The sequence below is a fragment of the Gopherus evgoodei genome, chromosome 5, assembly GCF_007399415.2.
Source record: "Gopherus evgoodei ecotype Sinaloan lineage chromosome 5, rGopEvg1_v1.p, whole genome shotgun sequence".
In the NCBI taxonomy this organism is placed as follows: Eukaryota; Metazoa; Chordata; order Testudines; family Testudinidae; genus Gopherus; species Gopherus evgoodei.
In genome coordinates, this window is record NC_044326.1 from 90,441,909 (window position 1) to 90,466,692 (window position 24,784).

Below are 24,784 nucleotides of genomic sequence, written 5' to 3' on the forward strand. Positions count from 1 at the left end.
CTCCCTGACTGCCCCCCAGGACTCCCTGCTCACTTACCCAACCACTCCCCCCACTCCTCGCCCCCTTACCAGCAGCAGGGGCTCACAGCTGCAACACCAAGCCAGAGCCACTGCACTCCCCACGCTGCCCAGCGGGAGTAGTGGGCCAGAGCATGGCCCATGCGGCGGCGTGGCTGTGGGGGAGGAGGGACAGTGGGGGAGAGGCTGGGGATTAGGCTCCCTGGCCGGGAGCTCAGGGGCCAGGCAGGATGGTCCCACGGGCTGTAGTTTGCCTACGTCTGTAATAGTGCCTTAAATCTGACTACGGTAGATGCTTGTGAAATTAAGTATCAGTTTTTGGTAACTTAATTCCCCTTCATCTTTTCATTCTATTCTTTGATGGGGATGACTGTTTCCTGTTAGAAGAATTACTAAAATGTTTTACCATCACTGCATTTTCACTGTACTGCATTATTGTGTGTATCCATTTTATTCACTTCATCAATGAAAGTTATAAAAAGCAGACAGATTCAGACAGTTTGAATTTACAGCTGCACAACTGCCTCTTTCAGTCCTGCATTTTCCTGAATATCCAGACTCTGGTTTCCATACACGTAGGCCCTGATTTTGTAAGCTGTTCTATGAAAGCAGAGTGCTGTAATTATGTAGAGCCTCACTGAAATCAGTGGGATATTACTTGGCCACAGGGGTCTGTTCACATGGGGCAACTTGCAGGATCAGAACCCTGTTTATTACAGTCACAGCTATGTGAGCTACTGGTTCCCGTGACTTTACACATGTGGTGATTGCTATGTGGGCTCTCAGCAGGGAACTGAAATAGGGCTCTCCAGACATGAAAGCATGAGACTGTATAGCCTGAGCTTAAAAAGCCAGCTTCTGTAGTTAGGGACTGAGACAGATTCTGATCCTGTGGGGATTGGGCACAGAAGAGGACTCCGAACACATACTGGTCAGTGATTTATATATATATATATTCTCATTTGCACGAGTTAAGCTTTCCCAGAAAATAAAATATTTGCAGTACTGTCATAAACAGATAGCTAAGGGTTAATGTCTCTTTCACCGGAAAAAAAAAGTAACCTGAAGCACCTGACCAGAGGACCAATCAGGAAACAGGATTTTTTCAACTCTGGGTGGAGGGAAGTTTGTGTCTGAGTTCTTTGTCTTCTGCCTGAATCTCTCTCAGCTATGAGAAGGATTTTTCTATTTCCTGCTTTCTAATCTTCTGTTTCCAAGTTGTGAGTACAAAAATGGTTTGTTGTTTTGTATTTACATGTCTACAGTTGCTGGAGTGCTTTAAATTGTATTCTTTTTGAATAAGGCTGTTTATTCATATTTCTTTTAAGCAATTGACCCTGTATTTGTCACCTTAATACAGAGAGACCATTTGTATGTATTTTTCTTTCTTTTTTATATAAAGCTTTCTTTTAAGACCTGTTGGAGTTTTTCTTTAGCGAGAAACTCCACGGAATTGAGTCTGCAGCTCACCAGGGAATTGGTGGGAGGAAGAAGTCAGGGGGAAATCTGTGTGTGTTAGATTTACTAGCCTGACTTTGCATTCCCTCTGGGTAAAGAGGGAAGTGCTTTTGTTTCCAGGACTGGAATTAGAGAGGGTGGACTCCCTCTGCTTAGATTCACGGAGGTTGCTTCTGTGTATCTCTCCAGGAGCACCTGGAGGGGGGGAAGGGAAAAGGTTTATTTCCCTTTGTTGTGAGACTCAAGGGATTTGGGTCTTGGGGTCCCCAGGGAAGGTTTTTGGGGGGACCAGAGTGCCCCAAAACACTCTAATTTTTTGGGTGGTGGCAGCTTACCAGGTCCAAGCTGGTAACTAAGCTTGGAGGTTTTCATGCTAACCCCCATATTTTGGACACTAAGGTCCAAATCTGGGACTAGAGTTATGACAAGTACAAGTTACTATGTTTTCTAAGTAGTAGTCAATAACTGAGACATGCAAAGAGCAAATATTTATCTAAAATGTTTATAAAATACACATAATTTTATAATAGTCTGTGGCGCAGTTCATAGTTCATCTTATTCTTGGCTATACTTCGCTTTTTTTCTGCCTTTCAGTCTTACAAAGTTATTAAAATAGCCAAACCGGTTGTCTCTCCATCCATCCAATGATTATATTGCTTGAAGTGCTAGCAAAGTTTATGGAGTTTCCCTTAAGCACTTTCAAAAAGAAAGCCTATTTAGGAATGTGCAGTAAAAATTTCAGCTTGTGTTTTGCAAACTCTTCGAAAGTCTCTATAAATTTAATAAAATTTCTTTCTTCGTACTCTTCACATTGTTTGCATGTTATTTTATTCCTGTTCTGCAAAAAAGAAAAAAAGAAAAAAAGAAAAAAGAAAAGAAAAAAAAAGGAGGGGGAAACAGAAGAATAGAAAAATGACAATTCTTTGAATAAAAATGGGTTTGATATTAAAACTGGAGCTAGTTGAATTGGTTTTGATAGACAGCCAAATCTTGCTCACTTTCCTCTTACAAGGAATCCCACTGCAGACAATTTCCACAGGAGCCCTGCTGGAGGCTGCCAAGAAACCTAAGTACTGAAATGTAAGTGGCCTGATTTTTAAACATGAACTTGTAGAGCTGCCAGTGACTTCAGTGGGAGATGCAAGTGTTCAGTCCCTTTGAAAACCAGGTGATATATCTTTAGGTGTCTAAATATGGTCCACTCTCCATGAATTTCAGTTTGAAAATGTTGGCTGTGGGGTACCAGTTTACACATGCACACACACTAGATGGACCTTCTTAAGTTTTTGTTTTGCTAACATTCTAGAAAACTTTATTCTGAGAAGAGCTAAATTCTGTCTGTGTAAATCAATGTGTGAGTGGATGACTGCCATTCACACCCCCGTCATGACAGCATTCTGACAGCAGAATTTATCTCAAGCCATTAAATGCACTTAAATGCACTTTTTTGGGGATTGTCCTCTTTCCAGTGATTATAGATGGCACTTACCGGACTGGTTGGTAAACTTGTATTCTTTGGTAAATTTGCCTTTACATTTGCCAGCACATTGCGCACGTACTGTTTGATTTTACATCCTTTTCTGATTTCACATTCATGGGAAATCACTTTCAACTCTAACAAAAAGCATTCCATCACTTGTACTTCACACTCATCCTAAAAATGAAAAATGTCAATGGCTTTACAATAGAAAAATTAAAGAAATAGGTGCATATGTGGTATATAATTTTGCAAACCAGCAGCTGATTTTGATCTACTGTGTATTTGTTTTGCCATGCAAATGTTTGTAAATATCTACATCTATCATGAAAGTTAATGTGTAGCTTGGTTAAATGACGTTTAAAGTTGGGTCAGGACACAACAGGCTTGGTGAAGAATGTAAATACCAAGATAGAATGGGAATTAATTAGGATATACTTTGGGGTATAATTAAGAATAATGGGATCAAGTTATTATTAATGATACTTAGCTCTGATATCAATTTCCATTCAAAAATCTCAAAGCATTTTTTAAAAAGGGAGTATCACTATCCCTATTGTACAGATGGAAGAAACAGAGATGGATTGATTTTGCCTCAGGTCACACTGCAAGGTCAGTGATAGAGCCTGGAACAGGACCCAGGTGTTCTGATTCCCAGAGCCATGCCTTATCCATGGGACTATATTGCCTCCCTCTTAAAAAACTAAAAATTTTGGCTATCAAGAAAACCTTCTTGACAGTAACATCTATTAGGTTGTGGAACCATCTTCCTAGGAGAGTGTAGAAGCTGCATAGAGGAGATCATTTTAAAATTAGATTGGCTACATGACCTCTCTGATTATTGTGATGTACATTATATCCCCTAAACTGAAATAAATGTGTAAGATAGCTATCCCTAGCTTTGCCATTCCTCCAATTAGAAACTATCTGAAGGTGGATGCCTAGGCAATTTAGATCTTAACACTATTTTAGAATGCTCCAGCAGAGTGCATAATGTTGGAGAATCATGTTTTCTTTTGACAAAAAGGAAAGTTCTTCCTTTTGATAAATATCATTTTGTCCTTTCTTTTAATTGACAAACTTCTATAGCCAATGATTCAGTAGCCATATCTGCTTACAGTCATCCTGATTAATACAAATAAAGAATGGAAATGTATTTTTAATGCTAATAATTTGGTTTCAGAAGCTTTGATCAAATTAAACATTGATTGCCTTTAGCTGGTTACTTCAGAAGAAATAAGGATATCACCCTTAGACCAATCTAGGTCAAATTTACAAAATGTACTTACTGGCTTGTCTGTATATGCAGTGTATAAACAGGCATCGATGCTCTAAAAGAAAACAGATTTGTACATATGAACAATAATTCTTGAGTTTAGGGATAATAAAGTCAATCCTACCAGGGGAATGGCTTAGCTCAGTGCTCAAAGGGTCAATCCTGCAAGGTGCTGAGATCACTGAAGTCAGTGGACGTTGGGAGTCCCCAGCACCTCACAGCATAGGCCCTTGTGAGCATGAGATTCCCCAGCACCCCACAGTATGAAGCTCAAAGTAAGAAGCACATTTCTGGAGCTGAGTTCCAGCAGTACTTTCTCAGAAGAAGCCTACTCCCAATTCTTCTCTTCAGAAAAACTCTCTTCTTGTTTTATCTGACTAAGAACAAATGCTGCAGAGATTAAAATACAGCATTGGAGGAAATAAAAATTGAAGAAGAAAACACTTAATTTAAGGGGCTGTGATGCAGGGTCCACCCCAAGTGTCACATATTGTTATCTACTCCCCTGCTTATTCCTGTGCTACAGCATTACATCAGATTTCTTCTTTCCCTCCCTTCTCCCCCTACTTACTTACTTACTATTTAAGCACTGGACTAGACAACCAACTCCAGGTCTCTTCCTGCCCAAATGATTCTATGAAAAGTTAATGCTTTGTGAACTTACATCAGATGTGTATTTAATCTCATGCAAATCATCTATAACTGCCTCCCACCTTCTTCTTTCAGCTTCTATTCCTGGTAGATATGCGCTGATGCAGCTAAAACAAAACAACCACAAAAACAATGAAGATATTTAGTAACATGCACACAGCTTTTCTGAAGATAATAATGTAACTGAGACTGGTTGGCAGAAGAGCAGTATCATATTACATATATGCCATATATGCAGGCATATGTGACAGACTGTGAAGCCCTATGATAAAGTATGGGACCACGAAATATATAGGGAATACTGATGGTACATACTAGTATGAGGGTTTAATCAGCAGGAGTCTGGGATGATCCTCTTACTCACAAGTGGAAAAACCACAAGTAAATTATGCTAAGCATCATTTTATCTCCTGGTGATAAAAGTCTATCCCACATCATCTTGTATATGCCCATATATATTACTGAAAAATTAATGTTACCAACTTTAAAGAGGGTCCAGCTCCACAGGGCCCAGAGTGAGAGGTTAAAACTATTTAAAGTAAAATATCTAAAATTGTTCTTTCTAGATATAATAATGTCACAAATTTGAAGTCTCCCAGCTTAGCTTCGTCCAAGGCTAGATTCAAGCTCTGAGTCCCACTGAGGAAGGAATTTCCTCTTCCAAATAGTACAGTGCCTATTTTTAGCCCTGTGAAGGTGTGGGCTACTCAATTTTTAAACTGTAACTCTTGATGTATAAAAAGCTGTCACTGGCTCAGGACTGAATTTTGCCTATCTTGAACCTCAGGGAAGAATTCCTTCCACATTAGACTGTAAGAACTTTGGAACAGGGACTTTGTTATATGTGCCTCACTCTCATCCTTTAATTGGCGGCCTCTAGGTATTACAGCAATACAGGTAACATTGGGAGAGAAGGAGGAAATATTTATTTGGCTGGTTGATTTTAACATAAATGGCAATTGTTTTAAGCCGCTCAATGGTTTGAAGTAGTCAAATATAATCACAGAGATTGATCAGTGGGCAGGTAATGTAGTCACAGGCATGTGATAAGTATATATGTATAACCTCCTCGTTCAATTTTACTTTCATGTGTAGATTATCGTATACGCCTCTAATTTATCACATGGTTCCCAGTCATAAACACGTTTTGATGATAATATTGTCCGTGACTGATAATATGCCTTTGTCGTGTACCTTTGATTATCTCACGTGGATTCCACCAGAATGACAACTAATATTTCAGATGTGCAATAGGTCAAACATCTGACAGAATTTTTTTTAAAAAAAAGACCCTCCACAAAAATGTTTTGGATGAGTGCATGTACACCAGCTACACACACTTTCACTGGTCTAAGTAGTAAGTTGGAAAAGATGGGCAACCACCTGGGAACATGCCAACAGAATCAAGGAGATGTTGGTTTGGTCACAATGTTATGGACATGTCAAGTATCCTCAGTTTGGGTGCTAATCTTGAAACACCTTAACCTGATTTGCAGAGGCATCCACATGTCCCACTGATTTTTAACTAAAGCTGTGGGTGCCTCTGAAAATCGGGCCCTTAGAACTAGATCCATAAGCCAAAATTTAGATTCTCAAAACTCCTGCTCAGCTGCCATCTTACCCTAAGGTGCCTAAGTTTCTGCTGGTAAAGTCCCTTATAAAGTACTTAAATAGTCATTGGGCTAAAGCGAGCGAGCGAGCGAAACAATGACTCTATAGTCTAGTGGTTTGGGCACTCACCTGGGAGACCCAGGTTCTACTCCCTGCTCCAAAAATAGTAAGCATTTTATACAAAGTGGAACAGCATGAACGGGAGATATGGAGAGCTCTGCCCTGGAATATCTTATAGTCCAGTGGTTATGACATTCACCTGGGAGGTGGAACATCTGGGATCAGGTCCCTGCTATAAATCAGGCAGAGTAGGGACTTGACCCCAGGTCTCCCGCATCCCAGATAACTGCTCTACACAGTGGGGCTATAAGATATAAGGGGGGCTGACAGCAGCACCATCATCTTCACCTGCTGCTGGCTTTTACGAATCCTATTCTTAGCACCTAACTCTCTTCATGCATTGCATAGGGAGCCTGGGCACCTAACTTGGAGCTGTGGATTCTGCTATGTGACAGGATGCCTAAACTTTAAGCATTGCAATGCCGAATCTAAGGCTTGTCTACATAGCAATTTACTGCACGGCAAGCCATGGTGTGAATCTACAGTGCAGTGAAAGTCCCAGAGTGCACTTGCTTTACTACTACTTGAAAGTCTAGTATATTAAGCTGCACTCCAACACTTTCACTGCACTGGACGTGACTGTGTGGCAAATAGGTGCACTGTATATTCTTACTGCCTTGCTAACTTGCCATGTTAACCCTTAGTTCCTTTTGTAGATCTAGAGTCTCGAGTTTGGCACCCCAAACTTGGTGGACGTTTTTGAAAATGTGAGCCTCAATCATAGATGCAACCACTGGGGGTTCGTTTGGGGGAAAAGAGTGGGACATTTCCCTCAAACTCCCAAGCAGGAGGGAGCAATAATGTCTTTGAGCCTGTGGCACAGGGCAGGTAAGGGAAGGCCAGTTCCAGCCCTTCTGCTGATTTTGTGTGCAGCAGTGGCAGACTTAGCATTCTTCTCTCCCTCTCCCTCTGGGATAACCAGCTGAGAGGCAGAGGTGGCACCCAGTTCAAACAGCAAGTAGATCCAGAGAAAAGAATCCAGCTTCCTTCCTGTTATCTACAATTACAGGAAAGGAGAGGAAGAATTCTCTCCCAATGGACCTGGAACAATGAAAGGACAGAGGACACTTACCAGCCCTCTTCCCAATGAGACGGAGGAAGGTACTGTTGGGATGGGACAAGACAGCCCCTATTAGGGAGACTTGACCCAAAAAGGGGGTAGGGAGTGAGCATGCAGGGCACATAGTGGGGCAAAGGACACTTAGCATGTGGAGCACAAAGCACTAGTCGGGGAGGAGATTAGGGAATACTGAGCCGGTGAAGAGGGTGTGACATGGAACGTGGGGAATCCAGTTTTGTAAAGTGACTGGAGATCATTGGGAGAAAGATACTGCACAAATACAAATAATTATTTATTTACTAGTTTTGATTTTTTTAAATTATAATTACCAAAGAATGAAGATGGTTATTCCAGCTGCATTATTTAAAAAGCTGAGAAAATGTCTGTTCAGAATAAGATACTGCTGGTAGTGGAGACAAATACTTCTCAGGTATGTTTTCTGAAAGATAAGATCCAGAAAATAATAAGTTACCTAAATGACCTGTATGGCACAATTTGACATTATAGATATTTTTAGTACTGATTTAATTAATCCATTAGGCAAGTCATCTAGTAAAGACAATATTGCATGTACTGGATATTTTGTAAAGGCCAAACCACTGTGTAGCTTTTTAGGAATAGGTAGTCACTTGCTGGTAGAAAAGCAGATGCCAGGGGCATAGCACAAGAAACTGGAATGTGTTCTAGATCATGGGTTCCTAGCTTCTTTCATAATATGGATCACATTTTAATACAGGTATTGTATTAGAGATCACTTGCTTTCCCACTCTTAATTTTGCAGACCACCTCCTGTCCACTCCTTTGCATTCCATAATATCTCCACAGCATCTACAGCAATTAAATATGCGAAAAAGTAATATTAGCAAAGGGTTTTTTAAAAAATGTTGTACCTTCTTTTAATGTAATTTAGCAGTTGGAAATACGAAGGGGGAGCCAGCTCTCCATGGATCATCAGCAAGTGCTCCATAATTCATAATTTGGAAACTTTCTTTCTAGAATGAGCCAAAACCACTCTTATGTAGACTGGCACAGTTCAATTATGGAGATGCACCTGTTGGGGATTGGGCCCTATGTTTTAGTGCTAATAATAGTCATTTATCTCACAGGGTTATTGTAAGGATTACTTATATTTGTAAAATTCTTTAAACATACAACGTTATATAGGGATTAGTAAGTAATATTTATTGTTTCCAAGATCCAAAGGCTTAGTTAAAATAATATAGCAGTTTGTTGATCACATAACTTTACATGTTTTTAGCGGAAGACAGTTCCAGGTACCTGGAAGCTAGTTATGTAAAATATCCACAACAAACCACAAATAGATAATTTGTACTAAAGTAAGAACATGACAAATAATCCTCCTACATGTTTTGATTTTCTTAACTGGTTCAGTATGGAGAATCACTCACAGTAGTGATTCAACTCATCTGAAAAAAAAGAGCTTAACCACAGTGAATGGAAATCTCAAAAATCTGAGTATATAACAGGTTGTAAGCCACCAGTGAAGGTTGTATGCTAAAACATTAAGTAACAAATTATCTGTCCATTTATAAGCCTATAATGAGAGAGAAGTACAAGCTTGTAGTTCTTTCAACCAGGACAGACCTACTGTGGTCACATCAACTTAAGTCCGGGTGCTAAGTATTATGGAGATTCAGCAGCCTCTCCATAATTAAGGTTGCAATCAGTTTCTGCTATAACTTTGGCTTGGAAAATCGATTTGACCTGAAGGTGGTCACATTTACTCTTAAGGCAAAGGAAAACATTTATGTACAGATTTGGAGAAAGTTCTTCAAAATAGTTTTCATTTACAGGTCATAAAAATATTAGCCATTTTAAAATTTTAATTTTAGACTAAAGTTTCTGTCAATTTCTATCTCAAAAAATGGCCCGTTACTCCTCCTTCAAACTGTCTATAAAAAAGTTAAAAACTAATATGTTCAGTATAACTGAAAACAAGAGGGTGTCATTAAGCAATTTTTTTTACTGTTTGTTGTGGACAGTTTGGGGCCCAATCTTGCTCAATGGTAATGGGAGTTTTTTATACTGATTTTAGTGGGTGCAGTATTGGGCATTATAAGAGATCTTCCTTAAGCCAAACTCTAGAAGCCCACAACTCTGGTAGTGTCAGTTGTTTTACTGGTGATAGCTAGTAAAAGCTAAGTAAAAGTTGCAATCATAATCCCATAATAAGTTTGATTTTGATCTCCCATATAACTTAAAAAAAAATCAAAAAACCAAAAAAGCAACATACCCCAAAATGAAGAAAACTTAAAATCCCCACGTTTTCAAATTTAGGATATGATTTAAAGTTTCATTGGCAACAAAGTTTGTTTAAATTGAGTAAGTAGAGCGATTAAAGTACCTTGTTCAATGTTTCCTTGTGTCCTTTTCCAACAAAATCACACTATGTCACAATTTTAAGCAGTGGTAGGTTTTGATATTGGCTGGTACAAGAGGCAGTATTATTCAAGGTCCAGAATTTAAAAAAACTCAAACCTTTAGAAATTGCCATTATTATAAAATGGCAATGGTGAAACTGCCAGAGCAGGAAAACCACGCATAGAGATGGAGAATATTTTCATCATTGACTTCTCACTCATCCAGGACTACTTTTCAAAAGGAAATTCCAGGATGTGGTAAAATTATCCTTTTGCTTGCATTCCACGCCAAAAACCCTTTTTTTATATTTGATACAAATATGGTTGCTTATTATGTGGTCATCATATCTGGACTAATTCATTTCTTTGTTTTCAAGTGCTTGAGTTTTGTAAATTTGGTAGGTAACTACATTACTGTCACTTAACAACCTTAACTGATTTTTGAAATAAAACATTTGGGTTTTGAATAGGTAGTGATTTTCTAATGCCTCTAAAAATGGGGGAAGAGGGGTAGGGAAGAGAAGCTCCATGCACACTTTCACAGGTGTTTTATGGTCTCATCAAGTTTTCATAAATTTACAGCATATCCAGTTAGAAAGTGCCTCCTAGATCATCTAGTCCAATGCAGGATCATTCTGTATACCAATTTATTAATTATTTTATCGTAACTATTTTTGAGCAACATTATTGATGGCAGCTCAACTATGGACTTTGATAAAATATTCCTTTGGCTTGAACTCACTGTTGCAGTTTAAAATTTCACCTTTGCCATTTTCAGGTTTTCATTTCTGGTTCCCCCTAAACCAGTAGCCAATTCATTGCTCTCTTGTTCTATATTATTATCTTCCTACTACATTTGTCTTATTTTTGGATAAAATAAAAATAGGGATCCCTGAACTGGGGACTCTACAAGTAAAAGTGAAGGAATAAATTATATTTAAATATTTTGTTTTTCACTATGCTGCACATACTGGTATCCACATATAGTGGCATTGTCAAAAAGTTTTAAAACAAAATGAACTCTATAGTAAATATAAGTGGGTGTGGCCAAAAAAACCTTCAAAATATGACACAAGCAAAACTATTCATTTGAAAAATGTCTTTATTAAACTGCTTTCTAATCATGAAGTTAAAATGAAACACTTAAAATTACTACCAGAGTAAAATCTAAGCTACAGTAGTAATCTTTCTTCACTGGGGACCTAATCATAATCCCATATAAGTCAGTCAATGACAAAATTCCCCTTGACTTTAATGCTGCAAGCCATAATTTTGCTAACTTTGTTGTCATAAAGAATTGAAGTTAAGTTAGACACAAGAAAGATTATAGCTACATAAATTATTTATGTTTTACATTAGAGAAGCTAAGGTTACAAGTTTGTGTCTATCAAACCATCTTTCAAACTACTTCATCGAGATTTACTCACAAATCTCTCTAGGTATTTCTAAGATGCTGTGGCCCAAATTTTTAAAGATATTTAGGCACTGCGGTACTCAATGATAGATAACTGATGTAGGAGCCTAAATCTTATTTTCTAAAGGGATTTAGGATCAAAGATCCCATGGACAGTCAATGGCATTTTTATATCCATATGCTATTGTTTATATCCAAGAGAAATTTCACTATACTATCCTGTGATAACTTTTATTGGGGGAATGTCTCCAAGAAGGTGAGGAATCTTACATTTTGCTCTAAAAGTAGCAAGATTTGGTTCATCCTTGTCTCCTGTAGCAGATAGCCTTCCACTGAGTAAATTCTGGGCTCCCAAGTTTCAATGTGGACTGTGTCAAGTGGAAACATCCCCACTGATGGCAGTGTTATCATGGCCTGAAGAGTGAAGTGGTTTCTGAGATCGCTAGGCCATTGCCTAAAGAATGCTGGAAAGAGTAAGGCCTTGAAAAGGTACTTGAATTAGAGATGGACTGTAGCACATGAAGCAGCCATGTGATATGTTGTCTCTTTCTTACCCACAAGGCAAGGCTCTCTGTGCTGAATGAAATAGTTTCTGGGAACCCTGGAGGTGATGAATGAGTGGCTAGGCCATACCCAAAAGAAATGATGAAGACAGAGAAAAGCATTTTCATGTATTGCTGCTATTCCAGTGCCTAGCTAGGAGCAAGGAATAGCACCTCATCTAAAATCAGTTTGTGGATGATCTAGCTTTCATTGACCAGCATGATGCCAAATTCCAGGTTGCTGAACCCTGTTACCTAGGCTACTGGTCATCACCTACAATAGATGTGGTCTGTGGATGGGAAAGTAGACACTGGGCACTAGCCTCTATTTACAGTCCACTATGCCTGTCACTGCTTGGGACAAGGAGGTTAGGGTTTCTGGAGTGCCAGTCCACAGACTTTTTTGACTCCTTTTCCCACTTACATTGAATCAGAAGTGTCCATGATTCTTTGCCATTCCTTCTGGTCCCTGGCACAGGTTTGTAGGTCTTTGTATGCCAGCCCTTTCCTCTTCAAACCTCTCTTGACAGAGTCTTTCCATTGTATCCTTGGTCTTCCATATCATTTCTTGCTGTCCTCTTCCACCCATGGTTTCTTTGCTGATTGTTCTTCTTCCATTCTTATCACATGTCCAGCCCATCCATCACTGCCAGTCCCACATTCATTTTCCCCCTAATTTCTTCCATGAATGCTCTGTCTACCCTCTGATTGCCTGCCATTCGCCTCAGAGTACTTTCTACTACCTGCATCTTTTCTTCCATTTTCGTAAGACCCACCATTTCCAAATGATAGAGCAGGCAGGGGGACACACACACACACACACACGCACTATCCACTATCCCTTTTAGTTTGTTACTTTATTGTTGATCCTGCGGTACTCCTGCTACCTCTTTCACTGCCGCCCATGTACATTTGGTTCATCTCTTCAGTTCTCCAGATCTCTCAACAATGGCACTAAAGTTACTTCCGAAGTACACAAATTGTCTTCTGATTCAATGTCTCTCCTGCAACTTCAATTAACAGCTCTTCTTCCACCTTCCCTACTTGCATAACTTCAGTTGCAGAGATGTAGTAATCTGCCAGTTTCCAAATGTCTCTCAGGGATACCAAGAATAACTCTGGGGATCTTAGTCTTCTCATTCAGTTATTCCACCTTGTTAGAATCCAAACAGTCCAAAGATGAATGGTCTTTCCCTGAATCCATACTTAGAGCTTCTCCTCACAGAAAACAAGCTGACAGCGTCACTGCCCACATGGGCTCTTCCTTTGATGATGGAGAGTGAGGAATGCATCTGACTACTAATCATCACAAACAATGACCAGTTGCTCTGAAATTAGCACTTTAACAGAAAAGTTTTTCATTTCCATTCACAAGGCTTCTTTCTCATTTGATGGGTTATTTAGTTACAGAGGTATACACAATGTAACTCTTTGCTACTACATTATAATGGGATATAGTTAGTAACCTTCCATTAGTTTTCATGAAATTTAAATACCAAATACACATTTATACATTTAATTATCACTTTCATCTACACTAATACACAAGTAAATTGGTGTGGGACTTTGGCATGAGATGGCACCTGTTCTGCCAGCATCACAGTATTATCCAGGAAAAACAGGAGCAACTAATAGAAACTTTGCTTAGATCTCTGAAGATGGGAGAACTAGACTGTATGGCAACTATGGTTTCCACAGTTAAAGAGAGAAAAGAGAGGACAAAAGGAACTACAGACCACCATGCAACTAACTGATTTATAGAGCAGTGTTTTGGGGGAGGGAGAAAGGCGTAAGGGAGGGGAAGAGGGAGAGGACTCATGGGTTCATGACTAAAATAGCTTGAGTAATCAGTCACAGTGAGGCTTGTGTACATTTCATTGAGCTTGGATTAGTAATGCGAACGTTGTCTAAATACAAAAATAACTAGCATGATCTTACCTAGGGGTTACGTTGCTTTAGTTACCTGTCATACATACACTCCTACAATCCCGCAATCACTCACACTAGCAGGTCAAATATTGAATATTTTGTTGTTTGATATTTTGATATCCTGGTAACCAATACTCAATAGGATTTCCAACAGGAAACCAAGATATAATCAATCAGAAATGAAGTTTAAAGCTTACTGCATCTTGAAAAGTAGGCTGTCAAACACCTAGAAAGATTTGAGCACAGGAATGGATTTTTCTGCTTATAAAATATCTCACATCAACAGCATGGAAGTTAGAAATCATTAATCCACGGAACAGGTATAATATGGGCAGCAGCAGGGCAATCATCTACACCTTGACCAGCCAATATGCCTCAGCTTTGACAGACCATTCAGCCCAGTGATTTGTAATGAAGTCACATGCTGATCAGAGGGTCCCCTGGATAATTTGAATAGGGGGCGAGAGGGCTACAGTTACATTTCCCAAAGTTGTGGAGTGAGGCAGCAGTTTATGAGCATTAAAAAGAACAAGTCACATAATCTGTGACCCCCACCCTCACTGCGGTGATAATGTTACTGGTCTGAGTGTAATTTACCTTATTTTGGGACTAATTGGCCTCCAGAATGAAGGAGCATAAGGTGGCTCTAAACTATTTTGTTCCCTCCTGCCCTAATCAGGTCCTGTAATTTGAAACCTGAGGTTGCCTAAACCTAAGGCCCTGCCCCGTATGGAATCAATCATGGGTGAGGAAGTTACAGAACATGATACAGCAATACCTTCTCAGAATTATAAATCTAAACTTTTAAAAACCCAGTTCCATCATATATGGCTTTGTCTTCAATAGAAAAAATTCACTGTGACTCATAATCATAAATTTGCTTGTTAATACAGACACCAACACTCCATAGTGATGCCTCAGCATCGGGCAGCCACCATACCCTGAAAGTTAGCTTGTCTTGTTTTTTTGGTTATGCAAGATATCTTCAGTGAAAGGAGCAGATACAATCAATCATAACAATTTATAGATGATGGCCCACCAGGAGGGGCAGCTCCAGACATTTCGCCGCCCCAAGCACGGCGTCATGCTGCAAGGGGGCGCTCTGCCACTCGCTGGTCCTGCGGCTCCGGTGGACCTCCCGCAGGCGTGCCTGCGGAAGGTCCACCGAAGCCGCGAGACCAGCGGACCCTCCGCAGGCATGCCGCCAAAGGCGCCCTGCCTGCCACCCTCCCAGCGACTGGCAGAGCGTCCCCCGCGGCATGCCGCCCCAAGCACGCGCTTGGCGTGCTGGGGCCTGGAGCCGCCCCTGCCCACCAGTCTCATCTCACAGGTCCCCAGAGCTCCCAGTCCTGTGTCCTATCTTGCAATCTACCTGTGCTCTATCTCCTGACTGCAAGTTACTGACCTTCATGTAGTTCTGTTCAGTGTCCTTGGCCCTACATTGCAATACGTTCAGCTTCGGTCATGTATGGTGTCCAATACACCAGTGAGAAGACTGCCCAGAAACAAGATCATGTATCAGGATGCAGCCACTCAACTAGTAGCCAATACCAAACTCTTGGTCAACCTTTGGGCCAAAGGAAGCAAAACCCCTGACTCTGGGACCCAGAGAGGAATGCCCAAAAGTATGAAACATAGCTTTGGAAATTGTTGGCCAGTCATGGATCAACCATAGAGGACAACAGTGAAGGGAAAATATAAAGGTGCTCAGCATGAGCTACAGCAGGGCTAAGAAAAGCAATTCCAAATCTGGTGCTGCCCCAAAAGTGTATCCTATGCAGATTGTCTAGCTGTCTGGAGAAGTTCACAATTCTGAGTGCCAATCTCAGGACAGACTGTCAAAAAGCAGGGCAGACACGCCAAACTGGTGGTATCTTCTATTATTAGATTTCACCAACCCTGTAAAAAATGTGAACTCCTGGATGACTGTAACAGCCTTATCATGGAGTCACAGACAGTCCCCTTGGGCATTCCAGTCTCTCTTGCCACCCAGACAAGCTGGACTTAGTGATAAATGGTCACTTACACCAAAAATCACAAAGATTCACGTTGCTCCCAGTCTCAAGAGCCCAGTCATTTTTCCCAGATCATTTGTATCTCATACCAAAGACAATGCCAGTAGCCTTAGTTTTGGTAGTCCTGGGGAACCATTCCTCCTATCTGAGTTCACAAGTTCAGAGCAGGCATTTTTACAATTATAAAGCAAAACTTTAATATTACCTTATAGCATGAGAGACAGACGTTACAAGTAAGATCAATGCACACAGCAAATGACAAGACTTTTTCAGAGTCTCAACACATCCTTACAAGTCTAACACCTACCTTGAACATTACTAAGATGGGTGAGCTGGTCTGGTTTCCAGCTATGAATTTGTCAGTGCTCAGCTGAGGTCTACAGACTTGGCAAGAGTCGGCACCTGGTTTACCAACATCACATAGGTGTCCATGAATCTGTAATGGTGGTCCACAGAGGCCTGCATAAGGACAGAGTAGTATCCTTTCCTGTTAATGTACTCTCTTGCTCCAAATGGAAGGCATACAATGGGTATTGTGCCAGCAATACAGGAATCCCATCTGTTAAAAACCCATAATATTACAAGGATGCAGGATTGCAATAGAGTGATAATTGCCTTGCAAACCTCAACAACTACTGTGCCAACCCCAGATTACCACAGATATCTAATCAGCGTCCACTGGGTGATAGCAGCACGCATCTGGACCATTACTGTAGCTCTCTCCCATGACTGCCATGATGCTCAAGGGCCAGCATGAGCTCCTCACACAGCTCCAGGAAAAGACGGTTACTCACCTTTGTAACTGTTGTTCTTCGAGATGTGTTGCTCACATCCATTCCAGGTAGGTGTGCGCGCCGCGCGTGCACGTTCGTCGGAAACTTTTTTACCCTAGCAACTCCAGTGGGCCGGCAGGTCGCCCCCTAGAGTGGCGCCGCCATGGCGCTCTATATATACCCCTGCCGGCCCGCCCGCTCCTCAGTTCCTTCTTGCCGGCTACTCCGACAGTGGGGAAGGAGGGCGGGTGTGGAATGGATGTGAGCAACACATCTCGAAGAACAACAGTTACAAAGGTGAGTAACCGTCTTTTCTTCTTCGAGTGATTGCTCACATCCATTCCAGGTAGGTGACTCCCAAGCCATACCTAGGCGGTGGGGTCGGAGTGAGAAGTCGCGGCACGGAGCACTGCAGTTCCGAAGGCCGCATCCTCCTCGACTGCTGGACCAGGGCGTAGTGGGAAGCAAAGGTGTGGACCGATGACCAGGTCGCTGCCCGACAGATTTCCTGGATGGGCACACGGGCGAGGAAAGCTAGCGACGACGCCTGCGCCCTGGTGGAATGCGCAGTCACACGGCCCGTAGGGACATGGGCCAAGTCATAACAGGTCCTGATACAGGACGTAACCCAAGAGGATACCCTCTGGGAGGAGATAGGAAGCCCTTTCATACGATCTGCTACCGCCACGAAAAGTTGGGGGGATTTTCGGAAGGGCTTAGTCCTCTCTATGCTAGAACGCGAGAGCCCTACGGACATCCAGCGAGTGGAGCTGCTGCTCCCTGCCTGAGGAGTGAGGTTTTGGGAAAAAAACCGGAAGGAAAATCTCTTGGTTGACGTGAAAGGCTGAGACCACCTTGGGCAGAAAAGCAGGGTGTGGTCTCAGCTGCACCTTGTCCTTGTGGAAGACCGTATATGGGGGGTCTACCACAAGAGCTCGGAGCTCCGACACCCGTCTAGCTGAGGTGATAGCCACTAGAAAGGCAGTTTTCCAAAAGAGGTAGAGCAGGGAGCAAGTAGCTAACGGCTCAAAGGGGGGCCCCATGAGCCGGGACAACACCAGGTTAAGATCCCAGGTTGGAGCAGGGGGACGGACGTTAGGGAATAAACGTTCCAGCCCTTTAAGGAATCTCGACACCGTCGGGTGAGAAAAAACGGAGCGACCGTCCGCACCCGGGTGAAAGGTGGAGATAGCTGCTAGGTGGACTCGCAACGACGATAAGGCCAGACCTTGCCCTTTGAGGGACCAAACGTAGTCTAAGATTTCGGTTACCGAAACTTCCATAGGGCGGAGATTTCTCTCTACGCACCAACAGGAGAAGCGCTTCCATTTCGCCGAATATGTGGCTCTTGTGGACGGTTTCCTGCTGCTCAAGAGCACCTCTCTCACAGGCATGGAGCAGCGCAGCTCGGAACCAGTCAGCCACGCAGGAGCCACGCCGCTAGGTGCAGCGACTGCAGGTCTGGGTGACAGAGGGTCCCGTGGTCCTGGGTAATTAGGTCCGGATGAAGGGGCAGGGGAACTGGGTCGGCTATGGCCAAGTCCAGCAGCATGGTGTACCAGTGCTGCCTGGGCCATGCCGGGGCCACCATGATCACGAGAGCCCTGTCCCTGCGCACCTTCAGGAGGACCTTGTGGACCAGAGGGAACGGGGGAAATGCATAGTACAGGTGGGTTGACCACTGGATGAGGAAGGCATCCGCTATCGACCCCGGCTCCCTGCCCTGAAAGGAGCAGAACGCTTGGCACTTCCTGTTCCCTTTGGACGCGAAGAGGTCCACCCGGGGATAACCCCACCTCCGGAAAATGGAGAGAGCGACGTCCGGGCGAAGGGACCACTCGTGTGACAGGAAGGATCTGCTCAATCGATCTGCCAGAGTGTTCCGTACTCCAGGGAGGAAGGAAGCCCTGAGGTGAATGGAGTGGGCTACGCAAAAGTCCCAGAGTCGTATCGCCTCGTGGCACAGGGAGGAGGACCTGGTGCCTCCCTGCTTGTTGATATAGTACATGGTCGTCGTGTTGTCCGTGAACACGGCGACACAACGACCCTGAAGCTGATGACAAAACGCTTGACAAGCAAGGCGGACCGCTCTCAACTCCCGCATGTTGATGTGGAGCCCCACCTCCTCCTGGGACCACAGGCCCTGTGTCCGCAGGGTCCCTAGGTGGGCCCCCCAGCCTAGATCTGAGGCATCCGTTGTCAGGGATACCGAGGGCTGAGAGGGGTGAAAGGGAAGACCCGCACATAATACGGACTGGTCTAACCACCAGCCGAGAGAATCTAAGACCTTCTGGGGGATTGTGACTAACATGTCTAAAGGTTGCCTTGCCGGCCTGTAATGACTGATAAGCCACAGCTGGAGAGGCCTCATGTGGAGCCGAGCGTAGTCGGTCACAAAAGTGCACGCCGCCATGTGGCCTAACAGGGTTAGACATGTCCTCACTGACGTCAATGGGGCTGACCGCAAACGTTGAACGATCGCCGCCATGGTCTGGAACCGTTGCAGAGGCAGCGAGGCCCTGCCCACAGTGGCATCCAGGACGGCCCCGATAAATTCCACCTTCTGCGTGGGCCTCAGAGTGGACTTGTCTGTGTTTATCAAGAGGCCCAGACTTGCAAATATGGCGGTGATCATGCGGACATGGCTGTTGACCTGCTGTTCCGACGTGCCCCGAATCAACCAGTCGTCCAGATAAGGGAACACGTGGACACGGTTGCGCCGAAGATGCGCCACGACAACTGCCATGCATTTTGTAAACACCCTCGGGGCCGTGGACAGGCCGAATGGGAGGACTGCAAATTGATAATGAAGAGCCCCCACAACGAAGCGGAGAAAGCGTCTGTGGCGCGGCCAAATGGCAATGTGGAAATACGCGTCCTGCATGTCGAGGGCGGCGTACCAGTCTCCCGGATCCAGGGATGGAATAATGGTCCCCAGGGATACCATGCGGAACTTCAACTTCACGAGGTATTTGTTGAGTTCTCGCAGGTCGAGGATAGGCCTGAGGCCCCCCTTGGCCTTGGGGATCAGAAAGTAGCGGGAATAAAACCCCTTGCCTTTCTCGTTTTCCGGAACCGCCTCTATAGCTCCTTTGCTGAGGAGCGTCTGCACCTCCTGCCGAAGGAATTGCTCGTGAGAGGGGTCCCTGAAGAGGGACGAGGAAGGAGGGCGGGAAGGAGGAAACGAAACAAACTGCAGGCGGTATCCCGTCTGCACCATGCTTAAGACCCAGCGGTCCGATGTTATTTGGGACCACGCCGGGAGGAAAAACGAAAGGCGGTTGGAAAATGGGGGGGAAGGATCCATAGGGGAAACTGTTACCGCGCCCTCGGGCGCACCTTCAAAATGAAGGCTTAGGACCAGGCGGGGGTTTTGAGGAGCCTTGGTTCTGCCCCCCTTGGTTCCCAGACTGCCTGCGCCTGCCGTTCCTGCCGCGGCGCCTGTAAAGGTCCTGCCGCTGGCGGAACTGGGAAAACGGCCTACGTTGTTGCTGTTGTTGCGACCTAAAGGGTCTACGCTGCGTCACGGGGGTGTGCATCCCGAGGGACCGCATGATGACCCGGTTGTCTTTTAGACTCTTGAGTCTGGGGTCTGTCTTATCGGAAAACAGGCCCTGGCCTTCGAAAGGAAGGTCCTGTATAGTGTGCTGGAGCTCCGGCGGAAGGCCGGAAACCTGCAGCCAGGAGATGCGACGCATCGTAACTCCTGACGCGAGGGTACGGGCAGCCGAGTCCGCAGCGTCCAAGGAGGCTTGTAAGGCCGTGCGTGCGACCTTCTTGCCTTCGTCCAAGATGGCCGTAAACTCTTGGCGAGCATCCTGCGGCAGCAGCTCCTTAAATTTGTCCACTGCCACCCAGGAGTTAAAGGCGTATCTGCTCAGCAGGGCCTGCTGGTTAGAGACCCTGAGCTGCAGCGCCCCAGCCGAATACACCTTACGGCCAAGGAGGTCCATCCGCCTGGCCTCTCTGGATTTGGGGGCCGGAGCCTCCTGGCCGTGACGCTCCCTATCGTTCACCGATTGCACCACCAGTGAACCGGGAGTCGGGTGAACATGTAGATATTCGTATCCCCTAGAAGGGGCCATGTACTTTCTCTCGACTCCTTTCGCTGTCGGAGGGATGGAGGCCGGGGACTGCCAGATAGTATTGGCGTTGGCCTGGATGGTCCGTATGAAGGGCAGGGCGACCCTGGTGGGAGCATCAGAAGAGAGGATGGTGACAATTGGATCCTCTATCTCCGAGATCTCCTCTGCCTGCAGACTCAGATTTTGAGCCAATCGCCTGAGGAGGTCCTGGTGCGCCCTGAGATCCAGCGGGGGGGGACTGTTGGAGGAGGTACCCGCCACCGCCTCATCCGGGGAGGAGGATGATGAGACCCCAGGCACGAGAGTGTCCAACTGAGGGTCTTCCTCAGCCCTCGCCTCTGCCTCCGGAGCCACAGCGGAGTCCTGCTGTTTGGACCCTTCCTCCCCTTCCGGGGAGGGAGGGGGGCGAGACAAGGAGGCTTCAGGGGCCCTACGTTCCGCAGTCGCCGGTCTAGCAGGGAGCTGCTGGGGGCCCTGGGCCTGATGGTATGCCCAGGGTGTCCAGAATCCCCACTGTTGTGGGCCTTGGTCTTGCAGCGGCGGATCACCGAACAGCGCCGCCTGCCGGTCGGTGCCCAGCGCATACCCGCTGTCCGTCTGGGAGGATATGGACGGCTGTCTCGAGGGCCACGGTGGGGCCGACCCCGGATGGTAAAGGTCTGCGCGGGCCGGCACGGAGGATCGTCTCGGTGCCGGGGACCGGTGCCGGGAGTCATATCGGTGCCAGGACCGGGATCGGGACCGGGATCTGTCATGGTGCCGGGATCCTGATCGGTACCGGGTGCCGCTTCGGTACCGGGACCTGCCACCAGCTCGGTGCCGGGAGGTCGACCGGGACCTACCACCAGCTCGGCGCCGGGAGGTCGACCGAGACCGGGACCTGCCACCAGCTCGGTGCCGGGAGGTCGACCGGTGCGGCGAGTAGCGTCGGGACCTGCTCCTGGAGTCGCGGTGCCGGTGTCGTCGACTGGAGCCTGACCGCGACCGCCTCGATGCCGACCGTTGCCGCGAGTGCGACCGGTACCGCTGAGGGGAGCGGTGCCGGGACTGCGAGCGGCGTCGGGATCTGGAGCGCCCAAGACGTCGGGACCTGGATGGCGAACGACTGTCTCTGGGCGGCGCTGACATCATGGGCTTGCCTCTGGACACAACCCGCACCGGAGGTACCGGGGGTGGCAGCCGAGTGGGCTCAGTCAGGGCAATAAGGTCCCGAGCCGAGGCGAAGGTCTCCGGTGTGGATGGGACCACTACCTCAACCCCAGATCTCATGGGGGAGCTCGGCGGCACCGGACTCAACGGACCCGCCGGGCCCGGAGTCAACGGTGCTGACGGTGCCGGCGGCGCCGCGGCCGATGTCGAGGCCGGGCGCTCAAGCCGGGTCTGCCTGGCCGGAGTATCAGACTTCGACGGCCTTGGCTCTGATTCCAGTGCCGGAGAGGGTCGGTGCCGAGGAGTCTTCTCGGTGCCGGAGCGATCCGGTGCCGGTGCCGATACCACGGCCTGCGAAGCCGACGGGTCAAGTGCCGCCTCCATTAGGAGAGTTCGGAGCCTCTGATCCCTCTCCTTCTTTGTCCTCGGCTTAAAAGCCTTACAGATGCGGCACTTGTCGGATCTGTGCGATTCCCCAAGGCACTTCAGGCACGCTTCGTGGGGATCTCTGGTAGGCATGGGCTTCTTGCAGGCCGCACACTGCTTGAAGCCCGGCGAAACAGGCATGAGCCTGGCGCCGGGTGCCGGGAAGGGCTAAGCCCCCGGCGAAGAACTACTTAACAACTATTTAACTAAACTATCTACTCAACAAACTAATTAACAACTATAATGGAACTAGAGATGAACGATAGATAAACGATAGAGAACTAGGAGAGCTAGGGACGTGGAGGACAGCTAAGCCGCGCTCCACAGTTCCAACGACCGACACGGCGGTAAGAAGGAACTGAGGAGCGGGCGGGCCGGCAGGGGTATATATAGAGCGCCATGGCGGCGCCACTCTAGGGGGCTACCTGCCGGCCCACTGGAGTTGCTAGGGTAAAAAAGTTTCCGACGAACGTGCACGCGCGGCGCGCACACCTACCTGGAATGGATGTGAGCAATCACTCGAAGAAGAAAGTTACTTTCCCTATATGAAAGTTCTGGGTCCACTGCTAGTCATCCCACATTTCCATCACAATGTAGTTCCAACATTCTGTGCGTGGTTCTGGTCCAGAAGTGGCAGTCTGTGTAGCAGACTGTTTTGACCCAAGTGGTTAGCCAATATTCAGGGCCTTGCGAGTTGTTTCCTTTTGGGGAGAAAATGATGTTGTGGTGTGGTATTTCTTTGATGCAGTCCTGTTTATTTATAAAGAATATCCTACTTCCCTGAACATGATGGGAAACAAACAGCCAGAGAAAGTTTCTTTGCTCCCAGTTCCAAGTCTCTTTCCAGACAGCATTTTACCTGAAAGCTCTCTCTCCATAGCATGAACCTGAGAAAAAGCTAAAAGTGCTTCTCCGTCTGTCTGTCAAGCTTTCTTGCTGCCTTCTCTGTATGCTTTTGTGGTGTTTTTGCTGCTTCTCACTCACACACACACTCACACAGCTCCAGCAAACAGTGTTTTGCATTTGCATTCAGTCCCCAGGAAAAACCTTCGGATCAGCTGGTTCCACTCCTCCTCCAACTGTGCATGCAGCCTGTGTTTTGGGTGGTGGCTCCTATTATTCCAGCTGTTTATTCCATAAAGAAGAGCTCAATTACTTTGTGCATTTATCCTGAATGAAGGGCAGCTGTTACTCCCACCAACTTCAGTGAGGTTTCACTCAGCCTCTAGCATAAGATAGCATCAGCTGAGTCATTGCCTCCACGTCCACCTGGTACTGACCTTGTCCCCACCTTCTTGTACCAGCAACCTGCCATTATGGTCTGTTCCAGGGCAAAAAGCTGTCCCTTTAAATACTCTCTGCTGTCTCTTGGCAGCAGCTTCTGCAGAGGCATGTCAAAGATACATTACCTCCATACAAGCAACAGCTGTTGGTCTCAGCTGGACAAGCAGGACCCATCATTTAGAGGACATGGAAGTAATTGCACGCCAGCCTGGGTCCTGCCAGGAAATGAATTTCCTGAGCCTTCAACATTTTCTGCTCACAATTCCCAGAAGGAACAGTCTATTCTTGCTTTCGCAGGGCACTGTGGGACAAACATGTTGTCCCACAATGCCCTGAGAAAGCAAGCACAGAATGATGCAGTGAGTTGTGGTGCTATGAATAGGGATGCACAAAGAGTGGAACAGAGGGCTCAGGCTCTCCCGGCCTGTAGATGGCAGAGGCAGCAATGGGAAGCAGAGGCCCCTTGGCATGTCTGAGCATGAGAGAGTGGGCACAGCCACCGAGGTGTGGAGCGCCAGCCTCCCCCAGGGGCTCCAGACCTGCTAGTCCCATCCTGCCTGAGCAGCCAGGGCTGAACCACCTAGGTCCAGGAATTATGGACCCAGGGCTTCCCCTCCCTTGCAGGAGAGTGAGCAGTGGTCAGAGTGACTCCTCCTGCCCCATGTGACCTGGGAACTTCTGATGTCATGATTCCTGAAGCTGGGGGCACAGGCCCTTGCAGCCTGGGCAAGGCAGGGGCTGACGGGCCCTGCGGCAGCTACAGCTGGGCTTAGGGCCCTGGGGTGACCCTCTCGCCCCACCCTGGAGGCTGGGCCTGCTCCCATAGCTATGCCAAGCTCAGACTGACACCCTAAGAGGCAGTGGAACCAGGATGGTAGTGGTGGGGGCTGATGCCCCACAATGGAAATATTGTAGGTGGCCAATCTGTGCTTCTGTCCCTGTGTGGTGTTCCCTGTAAACTGCGTGTATGCATGGGGGGTGAAAACAAGTGGTACCCAGAGGGCATGGAGCAGCTGCCGTGGCACCTGCCAGTCTGTAAACCACTTGATCTGGGCCCTTTCCACAGCAAAATTCTGTTTGCACCTCTGGCTACGAACCATGGGAGAGGTACACAG

At 46.1% G+C, this 24,784-nt stretch overlaps 1 protein-coding gene across 7 annotated transcripts in view; it reads right to left on the reverse strand.

Moving 5' to 3' along the window:
• Nucleotides 1–1,842: 1,842 nt before the first annotated feature.
• IL15 (interleukin 15) overlaps nucleotides 1,843–24,784 on the reverse strand; it is an 83,844-nt gene continuing 60,902 nt past the window's right edge. For 3 of the 7 annotated variants that reach the window (XM_030563817.1, XM_030563814.1, XM_030563816.1), the window contains exons 3-7: nucleotides 8,001–8,110; nucleotides 4,894–4,987; nucleotides 4,243–4,284; nucleotides 2,966–3,130; nucleotides 1,843–2,314 (exon numbers count right to left, since the gene is read on the reverse strand). In XM_030563817.1, the coding sequence (XP_030419677.1) occupies nucleotides 2,189–2,314; nucleotides 2,966–3,130; nucleotides 4,243–4,284; nucleotides 4,894–4,987; nucleotides 8,001–8,110 (537 nt within the window). In that variant the 3' untranslated portion in view covers nucleotides 1,843–2,188. Of the gene's footprint in view, nucleotides 2,315–2,965; nucleotides 3,131–4,242; nucleotides 4,285–4,893; nucleotides 4,988–8,000; nucleotides 8,111–16,259; nucleotides 16,412–24,784 lie in introns of all 7 variants that reach the window. The other 4 variants (XM_030563813.1, XM_030563812.1, XM_030563815.1 and 1 more) reach the window with 3 other exon arrangements.